We start from the raw sequence: 20,087 nt of genomic DNA on the forward strand, positions 1-20,087 counted from the left end.
TTTTTTAAGTTATTTAAACATCCTACCTTTTTGTATCATATTCATTTATACCCACTGTCTTTTCCATAGCCAACTTCAGCTCTGGAAAGTCTTCGCACACCCATCTACAAACATAATGGAACAATTGTATAATCAACATATTGACTTAAGTAAAAATACTGGGGGTCACAGTGGCTTGATTAGTATGGCAATGTCTCACTAACCCTAGTGTTGATCCGTTGATGCCAGGGTAAAATTTCCCTCATACCCGGTAGTCATACTGTTGTACTCTGCATCTTCATTAGTCCATTCGGAGCAGAACAGTAAGATGTTAAACCCCATTTCATTTTAAGATAAATCTTTCAGACAAAACTTCCCCTCACAATTTCGGATATAATACAGAGAAAATGATACGTTTTAAAGGAAATGAAATGGGGTTTAGCATCCTACTGTTCTGCTCCGACTGGGCTAATGAAGACGAGCATATGCCATACAGTGTGTTATGAGGAAAATTTTGCCCGGACAGCAGCACTACGGCCTACTCCTATATTGAAATCCAACTGCCAAGGGATCTTTCACGTGCACACCAATGTGTACAATGTGTACATCTGAATGACTATACATTGTGCCTTGCAAGGTCCTCTGTCCTGCACAACTGAGAAGGGGGAACCAATGCAGGGTTCGAACACGCAACCTCCATGTTAGCGAGCCACCGTGGCTCCATGTGTGAAAGGAAATGATCAGAAATTAAAGGTAGATTATCTTTAAAAGTAGGGTTGGGGCCACTGTTTGTTGGAGGGAGGTACATGTTTATAGGATGTATAAAATGTATGGTAGGTTATTAAAGTCAATGTACTTGTTTAAACGCAATTAGTTCCATATTCCATCTCTTTGACTGAGTCTTTGACTATTAACATTTCGAGAAATTATGGGGCATGACTTTAGGCTAATGTTAAAGTTTCGCATAACTGCCCTTCTGTAAAATAATGAGTTATCGATAATGGTAAATGTACTAATTAATCAAGACTATGATAACTAAATAACCCTAGGTATTTGAACTCTGGTTAATAAATCTATTTCTGGCCTTACTCAACTAGGCTGTCTGGAGAGTTACTGAACCTGATTGTCAAGAACGCAGAAGATCTAGGTCTTTGACCAGGCCAGTTAAATTTACAGACGCACGCAGAAGATCGAGGTTTACAGACGCACAATGACCTATTTTATTGTCAACGATAATAAATAATAGGCTTATATATACCAATATCAACAGATGGACTTATAATGGAAGAAACTGAGATCAATAAATGTAAATTATCCCATAGTTGTCCGTTATAATATCTTTCCTATATACACGTTTTAATGTTCTATTGAAATGAAAAGGTGCCAATATATTGTAAATTAATGACTATAGCTGTCAGTGGTGTATTACTAAAATCAATGTTCGCTCTGCCCTACTGTACTTTGTTGTTGGCTATAGTAGTCATTGCACTCACTGTCTTATTGATCATTTTCTCAATGTCTGTACTTCCTCAATGGCCTTAATAATACACAGGGTGATATAATCGTGATGGCTACAAGGCAAAGGGATCCATCAGTCTTCCTTTTACAAAAATAATCCATTGTTAAGTGATATAATCTCTGTCTTATGACCCTTTCATGTTAGGTATGCAAAGGTTGTTTAGGGTATTAATATGGTATTAATGAGGTGGCCACATATTACAGTTCATTGATGACCAGCGGGGCAAGAGAATTCAGACCCATTGTTTTATTATCATACATCCATGTTATGTTATACTTAAACATCCTGAAGTTAGTGTGCAATTCAAAATCTTTAAACAGGAACTAGGAAGAAGAAAATGTTCACAGGTTGGTTGGGTCTAGAGGAAATTATTTAATGGGGAGAGTGGACCATCAAAATAGCTTCCTCTAATAACCATGAATTCTGATCAATATCAAGTATCAACAGGAAATTAAGAGGGATCTATTTTAAAGTAGGCCTCCCTCATTACATGAATGAGGCCTTTTGAACACAGGAAAGATCTACAAGAGTAAGAGAGAGAGAGAGAGAGGGTAACGCCCACTTGACACAAACTAGGTCATTTTGGGACTAACATATGGTTCAATTTTATTTCAATGATTCGCTTTAACCTTTACTCAACAGTCAACACAAAGTAGGTCATTTCGAGACTAACCTGGTTGAATTTTATTTCAATAATTTCGCTTGCATGTACATGTAGGGTTGGGCCTTGAGCAATGGGAGAAAACCGGAGGACCTGAAGAAAACCCATGAGGTTAAACAGGAACCGGGGAATCAAAACCACGCCACATGTCACAATTCAACCACTCACCACCCTATCATTTCAAAGTATGATTCACTCGTTACATAAATTCAACTTGAGGGCTTTGGGTCCTTTTGTCTGCATGAAAATAAAAGTTTTTTTTATCATATATAACTTTAAATATCATTGAGAAAAGTTGAGATTACAAAAATAAACATTTAGCAAGTGCAAAATTCTGGAGTTTAATCATTTGACGCCAAATTTCCATAGTATGTAAATATTGTAGATTATAATGTTCATGTAATTTCATATCGGTTGTATTTACAGTAACGAATGTAAACAACACTTGTCGATTACAACACACTCATCTATACAATGTATAAAATTAATTTTGTTTTCTTCATCTTGCGCTATAAGTAACAAATCTGCTTTACACATATTCACAGATTTGGCGAGGCTATGATTCTAATAAATAATATCACTCAATATACGTACTTATCACTCTCTCACATACACACTAGACTCTCACAGATAAAAATGTACGCAAGCAGCTCCTTACTAACAAAAAAATATTTACTTATAATATCACCATGCTATTATATGACATTTAAATTATTGTTAAGTAAACTCTAGCAACTAAACTTTACAGACCTCCTCTCTTTTTCTTCAAGAGTACTTTACAAGATTTTCTAGACCTGTTGTTGTTGAGAGTGGATTTAACGTCCACTCGACACAAACTAGGTCACTTCGGGACTAACACATGGTTGAATTTTATTTCAATAATTTGCTTGCGAGTAGGGGTCTTTAGCAGTGGGAGGAAACCGGAGGACCCGGAGAAAACCCATGAGGTTGGAGAGTACGAGAAAGAAAGAAATGGTGTGTACGAATTAAGGTCCACACAACCCAACCAGGTCATTTCAGGCCTAACACATATAGTATAACAATTCTATTTCCATAATCCGCTTGCGTGCAGGTGAAGAAAACTAGAAGATCCAGAGAAAACATATGAGATTGGGCTGATGACTAGACTCCTGGTCACGTACAAGCTTGGTAGTTTGTTTTCTTTTACGACAGCCATAAATAAACAAAAAGCATGTAACATTTGTGCACCTTTACATGCCATGATTAACAGAAAATGTATGTTGATTTATTACAGCTTTCCGCTCTAATTCTGTGACTATTCTCCATGACCAAGTATGTCTAGGTTACTGTTCGTCAAACTATTATGATGCAAATGTGTATCCCTTTTACATCATTTTCCTCACAGTATTGGGAAACTGTTTAGTTTAATAATTTATTATTCGGATAGTTATACAGTATACACTCTTCATTATCATTTAATATATGTCTTTAGTCTAGCCTATGATAATGAAGCCATTTGTTTTTTTGTTTATATTAATATTATATTAAGTACCCAGGTACCAGAGAGATGGAGAGCAATTGAATTCCAACTATCAAGACTTCTTTTACATACATGCCGATCCAAATGACTAGACACTGTTGCTTGCCAGGACCTACATACCAGAAATTCTCAAAGAACTTTCTCGGCTAACACCAGAATCTAACCCAAGCCAGAGCCTTACTAATGGATCCACCTGAGAGAGCAAGAGATAGAGAGAGAGAGAGAGAGAGAGGGAGAGGGGGGTTTAATGTCCCCTCGACACAAATTAGCTCATTTCAGGACTAACTTTTGGATCAATTTTATTTCAATAATTCACTTGTGCATAGGGGTCTTTAGCAGTGGAAGGAAACCGGAGGACTCAGATAAAACCCATGAGGTTGGACAGACGACCCTACTCCTTGTCACGTACAGCCGAGGAATCAAAACCACGCAAGTTGACTCAATTACAGACCTTATGATACAACGTGCCAACGCTAACCATTCAGCCATCCAACTCCCCTGGCTACACTTGTATTAAAGACCCAAAATGGCATGTTATTTGAACATTTAAGTATTACATGTACATGTAAGCCTTCATTTATAGGCCTAAATAGAACATATTATTATATCAATGACTACAAGTTCATTCTTGTCCGTTATAAAATATATGTCTTCATTACAAGATAGTTTATATTTACATGTAGTCTGTACTGCATTTGATGTATAACGTACATGTATGTACACTGTACATGCAATGTGCACCCTTGGAAAGCAAAAAGTGTCTAAATAACGAGATTATTACAAAAGCATTTTAACAACCACATTATCCACATTTCTGAAGCCACAATTATTTTCTGAACAAATGAAAATAACCATGATTTGATATCTGAACAACTACAGAAAATGCACTTAGAGGAGCAGGTCATTTATAGTATCAAATATGGTGGCGGTACGTATGTACGATTAGTGCTAAATGATAAGGCCAACTCAATTTTTTGTCATAGGTCACGAGATGTAAACTGGGCTAGTGCTAATCCCAACCCTAACCCCAATGCTTACCCTAACCTACAATCTCACCAACAATCATGTGCCTTAACCTTATTTACATGTACATTTTGGCGACCTTGACAAAAAATTGAGCTGGCCTTAACAAATAGATTTAGCCATTTATGTATATGTGTACAAAGCACATAGCCATAGTATTAATAACAGGATGTGTTTATTGTACTGTAACAAAATAAATACATTGTTTCAGAAAGGAAATAAAAATCTTAGTGTCAAGAGTATTCAATTAGCCAAACAACATTGTTATCATTTTAAGGAAACAAATAATTTTTTAAAATGTTGAGATTGGCTTCAGATAGTAATAAAAAAGAACCAAATACCCTGGGTCTGAGAAACCCATGACGTTCGCCAGACAACCCCACTCCTTTTGTCATACCAGTAGGTACATGTCTGAAATTTGTATGGTGTATGCCTGTCTACATTAAAGCAGTCGGAGCAGAACTGGGTGTTAAATGGATGTTAAACCCATTTCATTTTACAAGTCTGAAATCATTCCCATGACTGCGTAGATAACAGACCAAATGACTAGTCCAATAAAAACAAAATATTTCTCATAAAGAAGCCTAAATTTTTTCACGAATATTACTAATTTATGTGGAATTCAATTTATGTTTCATCTGGCATAACTATTTAAGATCCATAAAATATCTTCAATATATCAATAAATTCATTCATTTGATAATAGCCATGTTTATTTCTGGTGACGTACATGTACGTGGTACCCCCTACATACATAAACACATGTTTTACTGTGTACACATTGTATTTGAATCATACAGGATTACTACAATGTGACATTCACTCACATACAAACTACTTTATCTCATCATGAATGGCGCAATGTAAAAATAGCTCACATGAGCATACATTGTTGGTCAACGTCATGTTCAAGATATATGAATAATTACTGATAATAACTGATAACTAAACTGCCTTGTGTATTTCCATTTGTTGTGGATACATGTACAGTACAGTCATTTCTGATTAATTTTAAATGGAAATTAAGTGAAGGCAAAATGATAATCTCTCAGGATCCTCAGTCACATCAATTTTGATTAGTCTCCCTTTCTAATTAAATTTTTAAATTAAAAAACTGAAACGAATTACTAGTCACAACTGAAATAGGATTTCTTGATTATCTTAATACGTACATGTATCTTACTACCAAGTCTGGACATAAGACACCTGTCACAGACTTTGTCAAGTACAAAATATCAAACAATGTACATTTACTACTTTCCCCTCCCCCAAAATAGTCATGGCGTCATGGAAGTCAAAGGTCTAGAAAGTTCTTAAAAGTTAATTCTAATAGCACTCGTAATTATCTGCTACATAGAAACAGGAAGACTATCTTATATCTATTTTAATCATTTCACAAATATTACAACTACATGTAATTACAAAATAAATGACTGTAAATTTTACGCTGTGCTATGTAATGTATCCTCATGCTGTCATTTTTCAAATAAATGAAAAATATAATTAAATGTATAATTATACCACATGTTTTGCATGTCTGTATGATGATATATCTATTCAAGTATGTTTAATATTGTTTATCCACAGATGGATGATTTCTGTGTAATATTTTATTGCGAATCTGTATGCCACATCTGCCTTTCAATTTCTATTAATTTACATGTAAGCTTATATCATTGGACAGCCAGCAGACGTACACTTTTTCTTTGTTCACATCAAAAGGCATTCAACAAAATAGCTTTAGAATGGTCTATAGAATTAAAATGATGTAAAGTAGAGTAGGCTGGTTCAATAGATTCAGGAACGTGGTTTCTAGTGCTAACCAGTGGGTGAGATAAGAATGACATCTTTCGTCATAACTCTAGTGAATATTTTAGCCTACATTAATAAGCTTAACCTACTAATAAAAAAAATGGTTTTTGTGGTTGGAAAGGGGGTAATATTCTGGTGTAAATGTCAAGTCTCAAGATATCTAATAATCTTGGCATACATTATAATAAATAATAATAGCAGTAATAAGGCCCATCATCTTACTAAATTATTTTGAAAACTATTTGACATTCACATTGTGATTGTGTTTGGCAGTGGCTACTTTTTAGCCATTCTTGTTTGTAGCAACAAGGTGTCTTAATAAGGCAAGAGATTTATAACCCTACACAATTTGGTCAAGTGGTAAGGTCAAGTTATGAACAGAGGAATCATCATAAAGGAGTAAATATGCACTGCGTTGGGTTGGGGAGAGTTACTAGAATGGCAATTCTGCACGGCATGTAGTAATCCCGATCGGGTAACGGAGGACACAGACAGGTCAATCAATGAATTGGCGAATCAGAAGACTGCGAGTAGTCTCGCTGGGATCTGAATCAATCTTTTTAGTCAGATAAAAATAGACATAATTTTGCTTACCTTATTGTGTCAACGATTTCACAAGCACCATCCCTTCCTTCCTAAAACAAAGGGGAAAAAATAAAATATCACTAACACATTCAAAAATATTAAATTTCACGTTAAAAATTCCACAAATGTTATTTTATTTTTACTATTTTCACTGCTATGCTAGCAAACCAGAAAGTAAATTCGGACCATGCCATTTTAGGAACACGCCTTACCGTATCAGCAATAGGCCAATTGTACACAGCTGGTTCCGCCCCGGCTGGACTGTGTAACTTCAATTCCATTGCCATCATTGATTCCCCCGACCCTTAGACGCCATTCGGTGGTCAAATTTTCAGGAAAATACCCTAAATTTGACCATAACAACCCTTTCACCCTGTGACCTACATACAGCGTCGGTCCCTGCCTTTCAGCCACGTGACCTCTGTTGATAAACTGATTGGTTGCCTCGTTTTTAGTGCCACCTTTCCTCGAAAATGGCGGCGAACTTCGAAACTACTTTCACGTTCGTCTTTTTCTGAGAATTATATTTTTATATATTAATTATGGTTTCGATGTTATCAAGTCTATTAACAAACGGTTTGTTTATTTAAGGTTCCCGTCTTGTAAAAAATAAACACTATGGTGAGTTGGATGAGAATTCGTAGTGGTAAAATGATTTGACGGAATCCGCTTTTCAGTCTGTGAACTTTGATTTATAAAATAAAAGTAGAGCTAGACACAATTGAACCGATCGATAATATTTTCTTCACTACTAGAACTAGTCTATATATTTTTTAATCAGAGTTATTGTATTTTCACACAAGTTTTATGTACTGCTTTATACTTTAATTTGTTCGATCGTATGTCCTCGCGATGATATTTCACAACTGATCTGACTTAACACAACTCGGAAGACCCTTTATATTACGCAAATAGCTGTTATTTTTTTCTTAGCCTCCCACGTATGCTTATTGCGTCACCACAGACTCGAACGACATTGGGTGAGCCACACGCGCTGTGACAGTGAAATGATACGGTAGATACTATAGCAGTAGTAAATATATTACTTACATACGGTAGTAGGCCTATAGATAAATGAATATTGAACTAGTAGCGTAGGTTGTATCAAATTTCTTTTTGAATTTATTTGTTACGATATATATCGATCTTTCTAGTATTATCTTCATTGACACAATTCATTCAATGACTTAGTTTTTTCTTGGAACTAAATTGTGCCGAAATCGAAGTTACGTTATGGTGAAATATAACCGAAAATGATTTTGTATAAACAAAATTCCACAGAAATATTCCACAGAAATATTATGAAATACTTGGACGGTTAGACTAGTTAGAGTGAGCTAATTCAATAGAAATGTTTGAAGGAGTGGTACCCTGGTTGAGTTGTAACTGGTGATAATAATTGTCACTAACTTGTTGTCCGTAATCAGTTTAGATATAGACGTCATGGACTGTATGTTTTGAGGTCCATAGTGTAATCAATTGAGACTTGTACCCCAGTTTCAAAAGGCGCCTCATAATCAACTGTAATAAGCTGATGTTTAAATTGTATTGTTTTGTTGTTATATTTGATTTCATGATTGAAGATATACTACTTAACAACATATTTTGTTGATTAGCTTAGCACAACACAACATTTAATTTATGAAGTCAGTCGTGGTAAAACAACTTTTCATCCCATCCTAACGACTATAAACTGTCCCATAACACACACGCCGCAAATTACTGATAGACAGTCTTGTTTTTTGGTTTTTTAAAATTTGAATTATTACTTGAAATTTAAAGGAAGCTCTGCGGCCGACTTCCTTCCTCTTATTTATCTATTTATATGGTGTGGGAGGATACAATTCTAATTTTAGACAGGAGATTTTTTTATGGTTGTAATGATGAGAAATTGAAGAAATAAATTAATCATTTTAATGGAGAAGAAGAAACGCTTTATCATATAGAGGCTCAGGGTTTTACCAGATAAACTTACATTTAAAAACACCATGATACACGACATAATAATATTTCCTTGATGTATATATCTAAATTTCAAACTCGGTTTATTTCAGAAGAGTAAGACCACTTATAATTAATTTGTCTGTAAATTTGGTGGATTTTGTATCTTTTGCAAACTAAAATATTGTGAAAGTTTAATCTTTAATAAGAATATGGGTCAAAAAATGGTTCCATTCTGTTCACTATTTACCAAAATAGGATTATGAACTGAAAATTTGTCAATATCGGACATCCACTACAGACTATAACATTGTATAGGGTATTGTAAAACCAGGCCAGCGCCACCTATCATGCATCATGTATTTGCTGAAAATGTTTGATGGGCCTTTTTTAAATCCTATTGAATCAAAATCAGGAAATTATTTAATGTTGATATTCTTATTTTCGTTTTGTTAATTAAATGGGGGGGGGGGGACGTATGGTTAGCGCGTGCACGCTGTATCATAATGTCTGGTTTAAATTCCCCGGTTGTATGTGACAAGGAGTAGGGTCGCCTGTCCATCCTTGTGGGTTCTCTCCTGGTCCCACTGCTAAAAAAGACCCTTACGCACACGCAAATTATTGAAATAAAAAATTGAACTGTATGTTAGTCCCGAAATTACCTAGTTTGTGTCGCGTGGTAACCCCTCTCTCTCTCTCTCTCTCTCTCTCTCTCTCTCTCTCGGTTTTTGTCCCATCCAAATGACTGACAAGGGGAAACCATGCTGGGAAATCTGGATGAACTTTCTTGGCCAATGCAGGGATCGAACACCGGACCTCCCGACTAGAGAACCGGCGTCTTACCCACTTAGCCACCGTGATTCCACAGAATCACTGGACTAAAGGATCCTTGTCGAAATTTTCTTTAGTAATAATAATAAACAAAATTATGTTCTGTGCAGGCGTTGAAATAATTAATTTAGAAGTACCGGATAATTTTAATTTTGTGTTGGACAAAAATCAGAAAATTGACAAATCTGCACCTGACAAATGACAGGCATCAGAGGATATTAGCGCCTGACTAATCTTAAATTTGTGCCTGACATTGTCTGTGACAGGTGCCTTAAAATCATGGTTCTGTGTAATTTCAAAGTAGAGTGTTAAATATGAATTCAGATACTGTATATCGGTAAATACACTGAGGGTTATATAAGATATTATTTTTCTATTTTAATTCATTCATCTGTATAAAAACAACAAATTTTAAAATAGTGTAATAAATAGATAGATTAAAGAGTTCTAAATTAATACACCACCTACATTTGCAGGTACAAAAATAGATTTAAAGTAAATAAAGACGGTGACTGATGCCGACACTAATACGTCACTTTAAGATCCTTTTACACACTAAAAAGCTTCATTTAGACTAAGAACAGACACTAAGAGCTTCAGTTATATTTTAATCTGTTATAATTTGCGCAAGTAGAAGGTTTTCTTGATCCCAAGCAGGAAAGTGTTAGAGAAACATTGTGTAATTACATTGTATTGTCAGGTCATGTTTTATAATACACAGTGTTTCATTATACCCAGTTCTATTATTTATTTATGATATATTCCGTAATAACTCACAGTAAATACACATATAACCCATGCTTTATAATACACAATGTTTAAATATACACCCTTCTATTGTATATTCATGTTATATTCTGTAAAAACTCACAGTAAATACACATAACCCATGTATTATAATACACAATATTTCAATATACACAGTTCTATTGTATATTCATGGTATATTCAGTGTAACCCACAAAATGAGGCCCATCAAAAGAGTGTACCGGTACTCAACATTTATCGGGTAAGTCGCTGGCTCGCTAGTTTTGAGGTCGCATGTTCGATCCCTGCATTGGCCGAGTTAGTTCATCAGGATTTTCCGACGTGGTTTCCCTGGTGCAGGACGAGGGCCTGACAAGGACAGCTGTCTAGTTGTTTGGATGGGATGAAAAAGTGGGGTCCCGTGTGCACTAGACAGCTGTCTCCTGCATCACTGACAGGGGGAAACTACGCCAGAAAATCCGAATGAACTCTCTCGGCCTATGCAGGGATCGAACACCCGACCTCCAGGCTAGCGAGCCAGCGTCTTACCCACTTAGCCACGTGATCCCCCTGCAGAGGATGCATAATTTTTCATTCATCATATCTTTGTAAATAAAGAACAGAATTAAACCATTCATGGACTCATATTCTTTTAGTGATTCAACTTTCTCAGTATTTGCATATGATTTTAAATCTCTCAAATGATGATAATCAACTTTAAAATACAATTGAAAATGCTACTGTCGGTATATTTCCGATAGTTTAATGACTACTGTTTGCATGCAAGTTGCGAATGTGAGGTCAAATGAGCTCCCTATTAAAGCTAATGTCTTTGTAATAAAACTAACTGCACAAGATGTATTTTAAGTAACGATTCATCATTTGCTAAAATATCAAATTTCGGATGCATTAATCCATGCTAATTTGTCTTCATGTTGATTATTTAACATTTTATTAAAGATACATTATGAAAGATTAAAGAGCTGGCAGTTCTCACTATAATATTTGAACACTAGATAATGTAAAGGGAATTTGCTGAGAATTTCAGTCAAATTGCTCAACTCTGAACTGAGATATTAGCTTTTAAATTTTAGGCATAGCCTTGATCATCATTACTAAAGTCGGTATGATAAAAAACATAGTCTCGATTATCCATTTTTGGATTAAATCATCAATGAACGTTGAGCAGCAAATCGGATTCAAATCTAGTGAAAATCCGACACACATAAGATGACATCGAGAGTTGATTAAGGTCTTTTCATGTTAATAAATGTCTAATTAATAGTTTATATAACATTTCAGGCCTAAAGAAAGACCTGCAATAGGCAGATTTAGCTCTTGCATAATGTATGTTTAAGAAAACAGACTAAAAATACCAATGATACATAACCTCCCGACTTGGTTTCAATTGTAGGCCTATTTAAAAACGCCCCATCAATAATTATTTACAGACAACAAAATGGCGAGCATCTTATAACATAGCAAGCATCATAGATCAATGAAATTTCAATTCATGATATATTGTTGTAACGAAATTAAACCATTTTTGGATTGATATCCCTATTAGACACACTAACACTATTTATGGAATAACAATTACCGGTTTATTAACATGCAATGTTTCGACGATGATACTCTCGTCTTATCAAGCAAATGATAAGACGAGAGTATCCTATCCTGTATCATCATCGAAAGGTTGCATGTTAATAAACCAGTAATTGTTATTCCATAAATAGTGTGTTACTGTTCAACTACTAAATGCCACTTAAAGAGAATCCATATTAGAGATTCATCTCTCACAATATTGTAGTTTGCAAGGGTTTGCTATTGCGCTAAAATGATGTAATGAGACTTGACGTTTTTTTTTTTTTTATCCCTTTCTATAGAGAAGAAGTCAAGCACCAAGTCGAAGATCTTTCCCTGTATTAAAGAGAAAACCAGATTCAGATGAAGATGATGATTACATACCATCACCAAATATCAAGGTTTGTCAGGCACTGAGTTCACAAAGCATTCTCAGAATTAAGTTAAGAATTTACTCACCTTCCAACCGCTGTTTTTATTAGAAATACCTTTGATTCAGAAACACAAAACTTTGCACAATTTTCTTTTTGATGTAATTGATACATTAAAAAACAACAAAAGTTTTATAAATTGATATATTATAGTTGAAATAACGCAAACAAATTTGAGTAACGTCTTAACTTAAGGCTAAGAATGCTTTGTGAACTTGGGGTCTGATGGGAAATGTTTTCTTTTCTTTTCATCGTAAGGGAAAATTCATTTGAATTTCAAAATTTTTCAATGGCATATCTCAAAGTTATCTCCTTATTTATGGTTCATAAGGAAAAACAATTAAATTTCTAATTTTTCAGGTCAGAAGTTTCAATCATGTTTTGCTGATTTTATTTCCATTCATATTTTAACTTTTAAAGATTGCGAATTTGTCGATTGGTAAATTTAATTTAGGTTTGTCTTTTCAGTTTGAATTTATAATAATAACCCTATTGGTGTTTGAAAAATAAATTATTATTTCACTGTAACAATTCAATTGTATCAAAGGTTACCTATATGTATAAACAGGTGTGTGACAACAGTATTTCCTAATAACTCACCTGTATATTCATGGTATATTCCCTAATAACTCATCTGTATATTCATGATATAGTCCCTAATAACTCATAGTGAATATACACATGGTTTATAATCCACAATATACATATCCAAACCAAGCCTCATAATACACAATGTTTCAACATATTCAGTTCTATTGTATATTCATGGTATATTCTGTAATAACTCACAGTAAATACACATATAATCCATGCTTTATAATACACAATGTTTTAATATACACATACTTCTGTTTTAAATTCCCTAATAACTCACCCTGAATACACATATAACCCATACTTTATAATTTAATACACAATGTTTTAATAACCCATGCATTATAGAATCATATAAAGCCTGGTCTACATTAAATGTGTATTTTTCTTTCTCATCTCATCCCTGAGCCTAGGTCGGACAGGCAGCTGGCCCTAGGGCCCGGCTGACAGTCAAACCTAAATTTACCTACCACATCTAAGATCATAGCATTAAGGCAAAGTGGACAAGACTGCGCACGCTCGCTATTTTTTCTTTTCTTACACCCGGAGGCTCTCCTTTCGATGAAATATACCTTGGGCGCTTCCCTGCAAAGACATTGTGTCTTATCGAAATAAACTGGATCAAGCCTATTTTGTGGCTTCCTCTGGCAAGTTTCTTAGGAAACACTTGTCTACGATATCACCCTTAGTCGTAGTGGACGTGAAGCCCCAGAAACAATATGTGTATTCAGGGTAAGTTATTAGGGAATATATAATAGAACTGTGTGTATACTGGCACTATTCTTGAATAATGCTCATTGTGTATCTCTATTTAACCCCACTCACTTCAAATAAAATATTCTTTTGATAAGATACATTAGCATGTGCGTGCTGTATCATAAAACCTGTCATCCCCGGTTGTACATGACAAGGAGTAGGGTCGCCTGTCCAACCTCGTAGGTTTTCTCCGGGTCCTCCAGTTTCCTCCCACTGCTAAAGACCCCTACGGGCAAGCGAATTATTGAAATAAAATTTAAAAAACATATGTTAATCCCGAAATTACCTAGTTTGTGTCGGGTGGACGTTAAACCCCATTTCTCTCTTTCTCTTTAAGACTTTAAGAGTATCATGTGATATATCATTTATTTCAGGGCAAGAAACATAAAATTGGTTTATTGGTATCACCTAGCCAACAGCATCAGTCCCCCTTCAGAAAACCGTTGACCGATATTTTAAATTATCCAACACTTCCTGATTCCTCTTCTCATGTAAGTAATAATGGAAGATGAGGATAATACCAGAATGTTCTGTTATTATTAATGCACTGAATGCCATGGCACCAAGGGGCATGCTGTAAGAGATGCACACTATTGCTTCTTTGTCTAAATTAACTTAATTACCGGGTATCTGTTATTATTTTCAGATTTTGTTAGTCAATCCTTATAATATTGCCTTTCTTTCTTAAAGATGCATTAAGAGATCAATCTGCTTATTGAAAGTCTTTTCTAGCTTATTGATTATTACTTATGACAAGTCCATCGGATGGTTCAACGTTAAATGGAATATATGATTGTTTTGAAATTTATATTTTGTTTACATTAGTGAGAAGAAATCTTATTTTATTTCAATAATTGCTGTTAAAAGTTATTCGATCTGTATGAAATTAATATGCTTCATTTAAATTAGTGAAACAAAGAAGCCTTGAATTTCAGCAATTTCTGTTAATTACTTCTAGAGTTATGGCTCTTGTTTCACTTTGTTGGACCTTGTGAATGCTTGAATGACAAAAGTTATCATTCGATCAATATGAAATTTATATGCGTCATTTAAATTAGTGACACGAAGAAGCCTATTGAATTTCAACAATTTCTGTTAATTACTTCCTGAGTTAAGGCCCTTGTAAACCCTCAAACGATGAAAATTATAATCTGATCTGTACGAAATTGTCTTGTAAAAGCCCCTATTGGCAACAAAACAATTGATATGGGCATATGTTTCGTTGCCTGGCAACCTATCTTTAAACTATTATAGCAAAAAAGGCCACCTGTTTATCTGATTCTTACATAAGGCATCCTTAATATACACCTACATTTAAATGGTGAATATCTTGATTAAGTGTGATAATGGCTATTTTCTGCTTGGGCTAAACAGATTATAAGAAATTTGATATGTCGATACTTTGGAACATATTAACTTTAATTCTTGATTCTAATTTATAAGAGTGATGAAACCTGGTGTATGGTTTCGTACATCAATACCTGGACTAAGTTCAATAATGAACATTTTTAGCTCACGTTAAGCTGAGTGATAAGCAATTTCTTTGATGCTTTATAAAAAGATAAATACCCAAGTTATTATTAAGTGTCATCTATTTATTTTGGGATTGAGGAGGGGGTGGAGATCATACTCTCTATTAATTCTGTCCCCGCCGTTTCTCGGGTTAGGATTATTTGTTTTCCTTGCTTTTTGTATTATTTCTCTCCCTGTCAGGAATTGATCTCGCGACCCCAGGCGTGGAATTCACACAAAAGTCAGTAGGAAATATATTTAAACTTGAGATAACATTGGACAGAACAATCTAGGCGTCCCCAGATATACAGTCACAAAGGTCAGAAATATCGAGGTTTCCTCAGATATACAAACATTCACAAAGGACAGAACAAACTAGGTGTCCCCAGGTATACAGTCACACAGTACAGAACAATCTCGGTGTCCTCAGATATACAGTCACAAAGGACTAAACAATCTAAGCGTCCACAGATGTACCGTCACACAGGATAGAACAATCTAGGCGTCCCCAGATATACAAACAGTCACACAGGACACAACAATCTATGTGTTCCCAGATATACAACCACAAAGGATAGAACAATCTATCTGTCCCCAGATATACAACCACAAAGGATAGAACAATCTAGGCGTCCCCAGATGTACCATCACACAGGATAGAACAATCTAGGCGTCCCCAGATATACAAACAGTCACACAGAACAGAACAATCTAGGCGTCCTCAGATATACAAACAGTCACACCTGATCTGATATTTACATCCTGGCTATCTGAACAGGCTAACTGGCTTTGTAATTGACTCAAACTTGTAAATATGTTTTGTAATGCTGTAAACTGGTTTCAATTACTTTACAGGAAGCATTTATTAAGAAGATATTATCGAAACCATTTAAAGTTCCCATACCAAATTATCAAGGTGAGATTGACAAACCAGTTATAAATTAAATTCTTTAGATAAATGAAATGAAATAGGATTTAATGTCCTACTTTTCTGCTCCGACCTGACTAATGAAGACGGGCTTACTACGTGCAGTATGTATAGTAATGACAGTCTTTTACAAAATAAAATATTAATGAGTCGTCTAGTATGTTTTCACATCTTATTTCAGGAAGTAGTCTCAATCGTGCGTTAGGTGTAAGACGACAAGGCGCCAGACAGTCATTACATGATCCATATGAAGAGGGAGCATTAATTTTATACAGTCCTCCAGAATTAAGTGCTCATGATCAGATGAAATTAGAAACGTAAGTAAAACATTAATCTGATATAATGTTAATCTGAGATAAAGATTATCAGTTTTAGCCAATCTGACAATTGTGTCTGTCAGAGTTAAACTAGCGATTAGTCTGAACATAACAAATCCAAATGATATGGTTCACATTTCTTAAACTGGCATTATATTAGAGATAAATCTGCCTATTACTACAGGTCATTCTTTGGGTCTTAAAGATACATTCCCGCGTACAAACTGGGTGATTTGTTGATATATTTGGACTAAAAAAATATTAAAACTAATTTATTTATCATAATTTTGCTTCATATTCTTCTCAAAACATTGTAATTGCCAAGTAATACCCTGCTATAAAAATAGATCAAAAGAGGTCATGTTTGTGTCACGTGACCTACCTCTCTCGGTACCGATAGCAACGGGGGCGAAGTCGGAGGAGAATTCATTGTATACACAAGACGATGTTGTCGTTAATCGCTGACTATTTATTACAAATATCGAATCCTAATTAAATTCTCAGATTATCCACTGCCCGCGTCTTTTTTTGTGATTTTTATCTCAGAAAGTGTTGTATGTCTAGCTCTTCATAAAGTTTATCAACATGTACACCAAGCACTCAATCTTCGCGTGCAACCTTCGATATCACGCGTACAGGTATTCCAAAGCGTCATGCTATTGATTAGGAGAACCCTTACATTTTTATCCTGTATGCACTTCATAAGTGTTTTTCAGGAAAACCAGTGTTTTTCAGGAAAACCAGTATTTTTCTAGTAGAGATATCCAATCTTACTAGAAAAATACTGGATTCCCCAAAAAACACTCATGGAGCGTATACAGGATAAAAATGTAAGGGTCCCCTAATCGACAGCCCTACGATTAGGAATTTCTGCACGTGTGATGTCAAAGGTCACACGCGAACATTGAGCGCTTGATGTACAAGTTGATAAACTTTATGAAGAGCTAGACATACAACACTTTCTGAGATAAAAATCACGGAAAAAGACCCGGGCAGTGGATAATCTGAGAAATTAATTATGATTCAATATTTGTAATAAATAGTCAGCGATTAAAGACAACATCGTTTTATGTATGCAATGAATTCTCCTCTGACTTCCAAGAGAGGTAAGTCACGTGACGTAAACATGACCTGGTTTGACGTAAACATGACCGGGTTTGATTGAATTTTTATAGCAGGGCATTCCTTCGCAATTACAATGTTTGAGAAGGATTTGAAGCAAAATTATGACAAATTAATTAGTTTGAATATGCTTTAAGTCAATATATACCATTAATTCACCCAGTTTGTACGCGGGAATGTATCTTTAAAGACACATTATCGCTTCCAATAAGAACATCCATACTTAAAGTTTAAATTGGTGAGTTATGGTGGTATTTATTATAGACTTGGTTATACGATTCAGTCGTTGTCGTTTGTATTTTAGAGGAGAGACGAAATAAGCTCTCTTAATCTACAAATTGAATAAATTGCTCCCCTAAAGAAAGCTCTCCAGTTTCGATAAGAAGAATGATTTGGAAATTAAGAAGAGTAATCTGATATTAAGGAGAGTGCTTATTTGTATGTATGGGAAATGGTTCTGAAGATCAATAACTGCATGTTATGGGATCATTCCTGGTTTCATAAATGATAGTAAATCCCCAACGACTTTGTAAAGGAGAGTGTGTTTCAATTTTAAGGAGAGGGAGAAAAACCTCCCCTCGGACGACATTCAGATGAGTGGCAGGCTCTCAAGAGCGATCACTTGCCTTAAAATAAACAATGACTGACGATTTATTTATTTTCTTTTTTTATCATTAATAGCGAAAAACAGCCAGTTCATGTAGTGGTTGATCCTATTTTATCTAAAGTCTTGAGACCTCATCAAAGAGAGGTGAGTTCTGTTATTTTTACCTCATTTCAATATAAGAGTAGGACATTGTGCCAGTGCCACTGTCCGGGCGAAATTTCCCTCATAGCACACAGTATGGCTTTTGGCCGTCTTCATTAGACCAGTGGTCATCGTTTGAGGAAATTTTAGTACCTTCTACAATATTGTTGAAGTTGTGTATTGTTAGAAAATATATTATCTATTTTAATTTTATTTTAGGGTGTAAAGTTTATGTATGATTGTGTAACTGGAACTCAGATTGAAAACAGTTATGGTTGTATCATGGCCGATGAAATGGTAAATTATAATTTTGCTGTTTTCATTTTCTTCAAATGGGATTTTGTCTTGGTCTTCCCTTCTCTTCTCTTCTCTTCTTTCCTCTCTGCACACTGTCTCCTCTCCCCACCCCTCCCCACCCCACCCCTCACTCCCCCCATCCCCTCTCCTCTCTTCTCCCCTCTAGCCCTCCTCCTCTCCTATCCCCTCCTTTCCGCTCCTCGCCTCTCTTCTCCTCTCCTCTCTTCTCTTTCACTCGCCTCCTCTCTTTCACTCCCTTCCTCTCTCCCCACCCCTCCTCTCCTCTCTTCTTCCCTCCTCTCCTCTCTTCTCCCCTCCTGTCCCTCCTCCTCTCCTCTCCTCTCTTCTCCCCTCCTGTCCCTCTCTCCTCTCCTCTCCGCTCCTCTCTTCTCTCCCCCCCCACCTCTCCCCACCCCTCTTCTCTCCCCCCCCACCTCTCCCCACCCCTCTTCTCCTATCCCCCACTCCCCTCCCCTGCTCTCTCCCCTCATGTCCTCTCAGACCAATGTTCCTAACTAGCTAATAAACATATAATTATTTTACAACGTAACAAAATAAATAAACAAGTTGTTTTGTACCAGGGAATAATTCATACTTATAACCCCCTCAAAACATGGTAATAATTGTAACAGCATAGTAAATATTTTGTTTAGACCAGGATAAATAAACATGTTGTTGTGTGACTGAAATGAAATGAAATGAAATGGGGTTTAACTCCTATTGTTTTGCTCCGAACTGGGCTACTGAAGATGGCCAAAAGCCATACAGTGTGCTATGAGGGGAATTTTGCCTGGACAGCGGCACTACGGCCTACTCTCATATCGAATTCCAACTGTCAAGGGATCTTTTACGTGCATGCCAATGTGAACATGGGGCCTCGGTTTTTCGTCCCATCCAAACGACTAGACAGCTGTCCTTGTCAGGCCCTCTGTCCTGCATCACTGACAAGGGAGAACCATGCCAGAAAATCTGGATGAACTTTCTCGGCCAATGCAGCGATAGAACACCCGACCTCCAGGCTAGCGAGCCAGCATCTTACCCACTTAGCGACCATGATCCCCTTCTGTGACTGAGGACATGAACCATGGATGAATTAAATACTCTATAAATTCTTATGACTATTATTATTATTGTGGAATAATTTGTATAAATAAACATGTTGTTGTGTGGCTTACGGCATGAATTAAACACTCTATAAA

At 35.7% G+C, this 20,087-nt stretch overlaps 2 protein-coding genes across 3 annotated transcripts in view; one reads left to right on the forward strand and one right to left on the reverse strand.

The window, feature by feature from the left end:
• LOC126819770 (histone-lysine N-methyltransferase, H3 lysine-79 specific) overlaps positions 1-7,687 on the reverse strand; it is a 44,283-nt gene extending 36,596 nt beyond the window's left edge. For both annotated transcript variants that reach the window (XM_050547982.2, XM_050547985.2), the window contains exons 1-3: positions 7,293-7,687; positions 7,090-7,130; positions 27-104 (exon numbers count right to left, since the gene is read on the reverse strand). In XM_050547982.2, coding sequence (XP_050403939.2) covers positions 27-104; positions 7,090-7,130; positions 7,293-7,370 — 197 coding nt within the window. In that variant the 5' untranslated portion in view covers positions 7,371-7,687. The remainder of the gene's footprint in view (positions 1-26; positions 105-7,089; positions 7,131-7,292) is intronic.
• LOC126819775 (DNA repair and recombination protein RAD54-like) overlaps positions 7,565-20,087 on the forward strand; it is a 31,164-nt gene continuing 18,641 nt past the window's right edge. The window contains exons 1-7 of the mRNA XM_050547997.2: positions 7,565-7,701; positions 12,486-12,584; positions 14,339-14,455; positions 16,332-16,392; positions 16,586-16,721; positions 18,525-18,594; positions 18,811-18,888. Of these exons, the coding sequence (XP_050403954.2) occupies positions 7,699-7,701; positions 12,486-12,584; positions 14,339-14,455; positions 16,332-16,392; positions 16,586-16,721; positions 18,525-18,594; positions 18,811-18,888 (564 nt within the window). The 5' untranslated portion in view covers positions 7,565-7,698. The remainder of the gene's footprint in view (positions 7,702-12,485; positions 12,585-14,338; positions 14,456-16,331; positions 16,393-16,585; positions 16,722-18,524; positions 18,595-18,810; positions 18,889-20,087) is intronic.

The sequence above is a fragment of the Patella vulgata genome, chromosome 4 (genome assembly GCF_932274485.2).
Source record: "Patella vulgata chromosome 4, xgPatVulg1.2, whole genome shotgun sequence".
Classification (NCBI taxonomy): Eukaryota; Metazoa; Mollusca; class Gastropoda; family Patellidae; genus Patella; species Patella vulgata.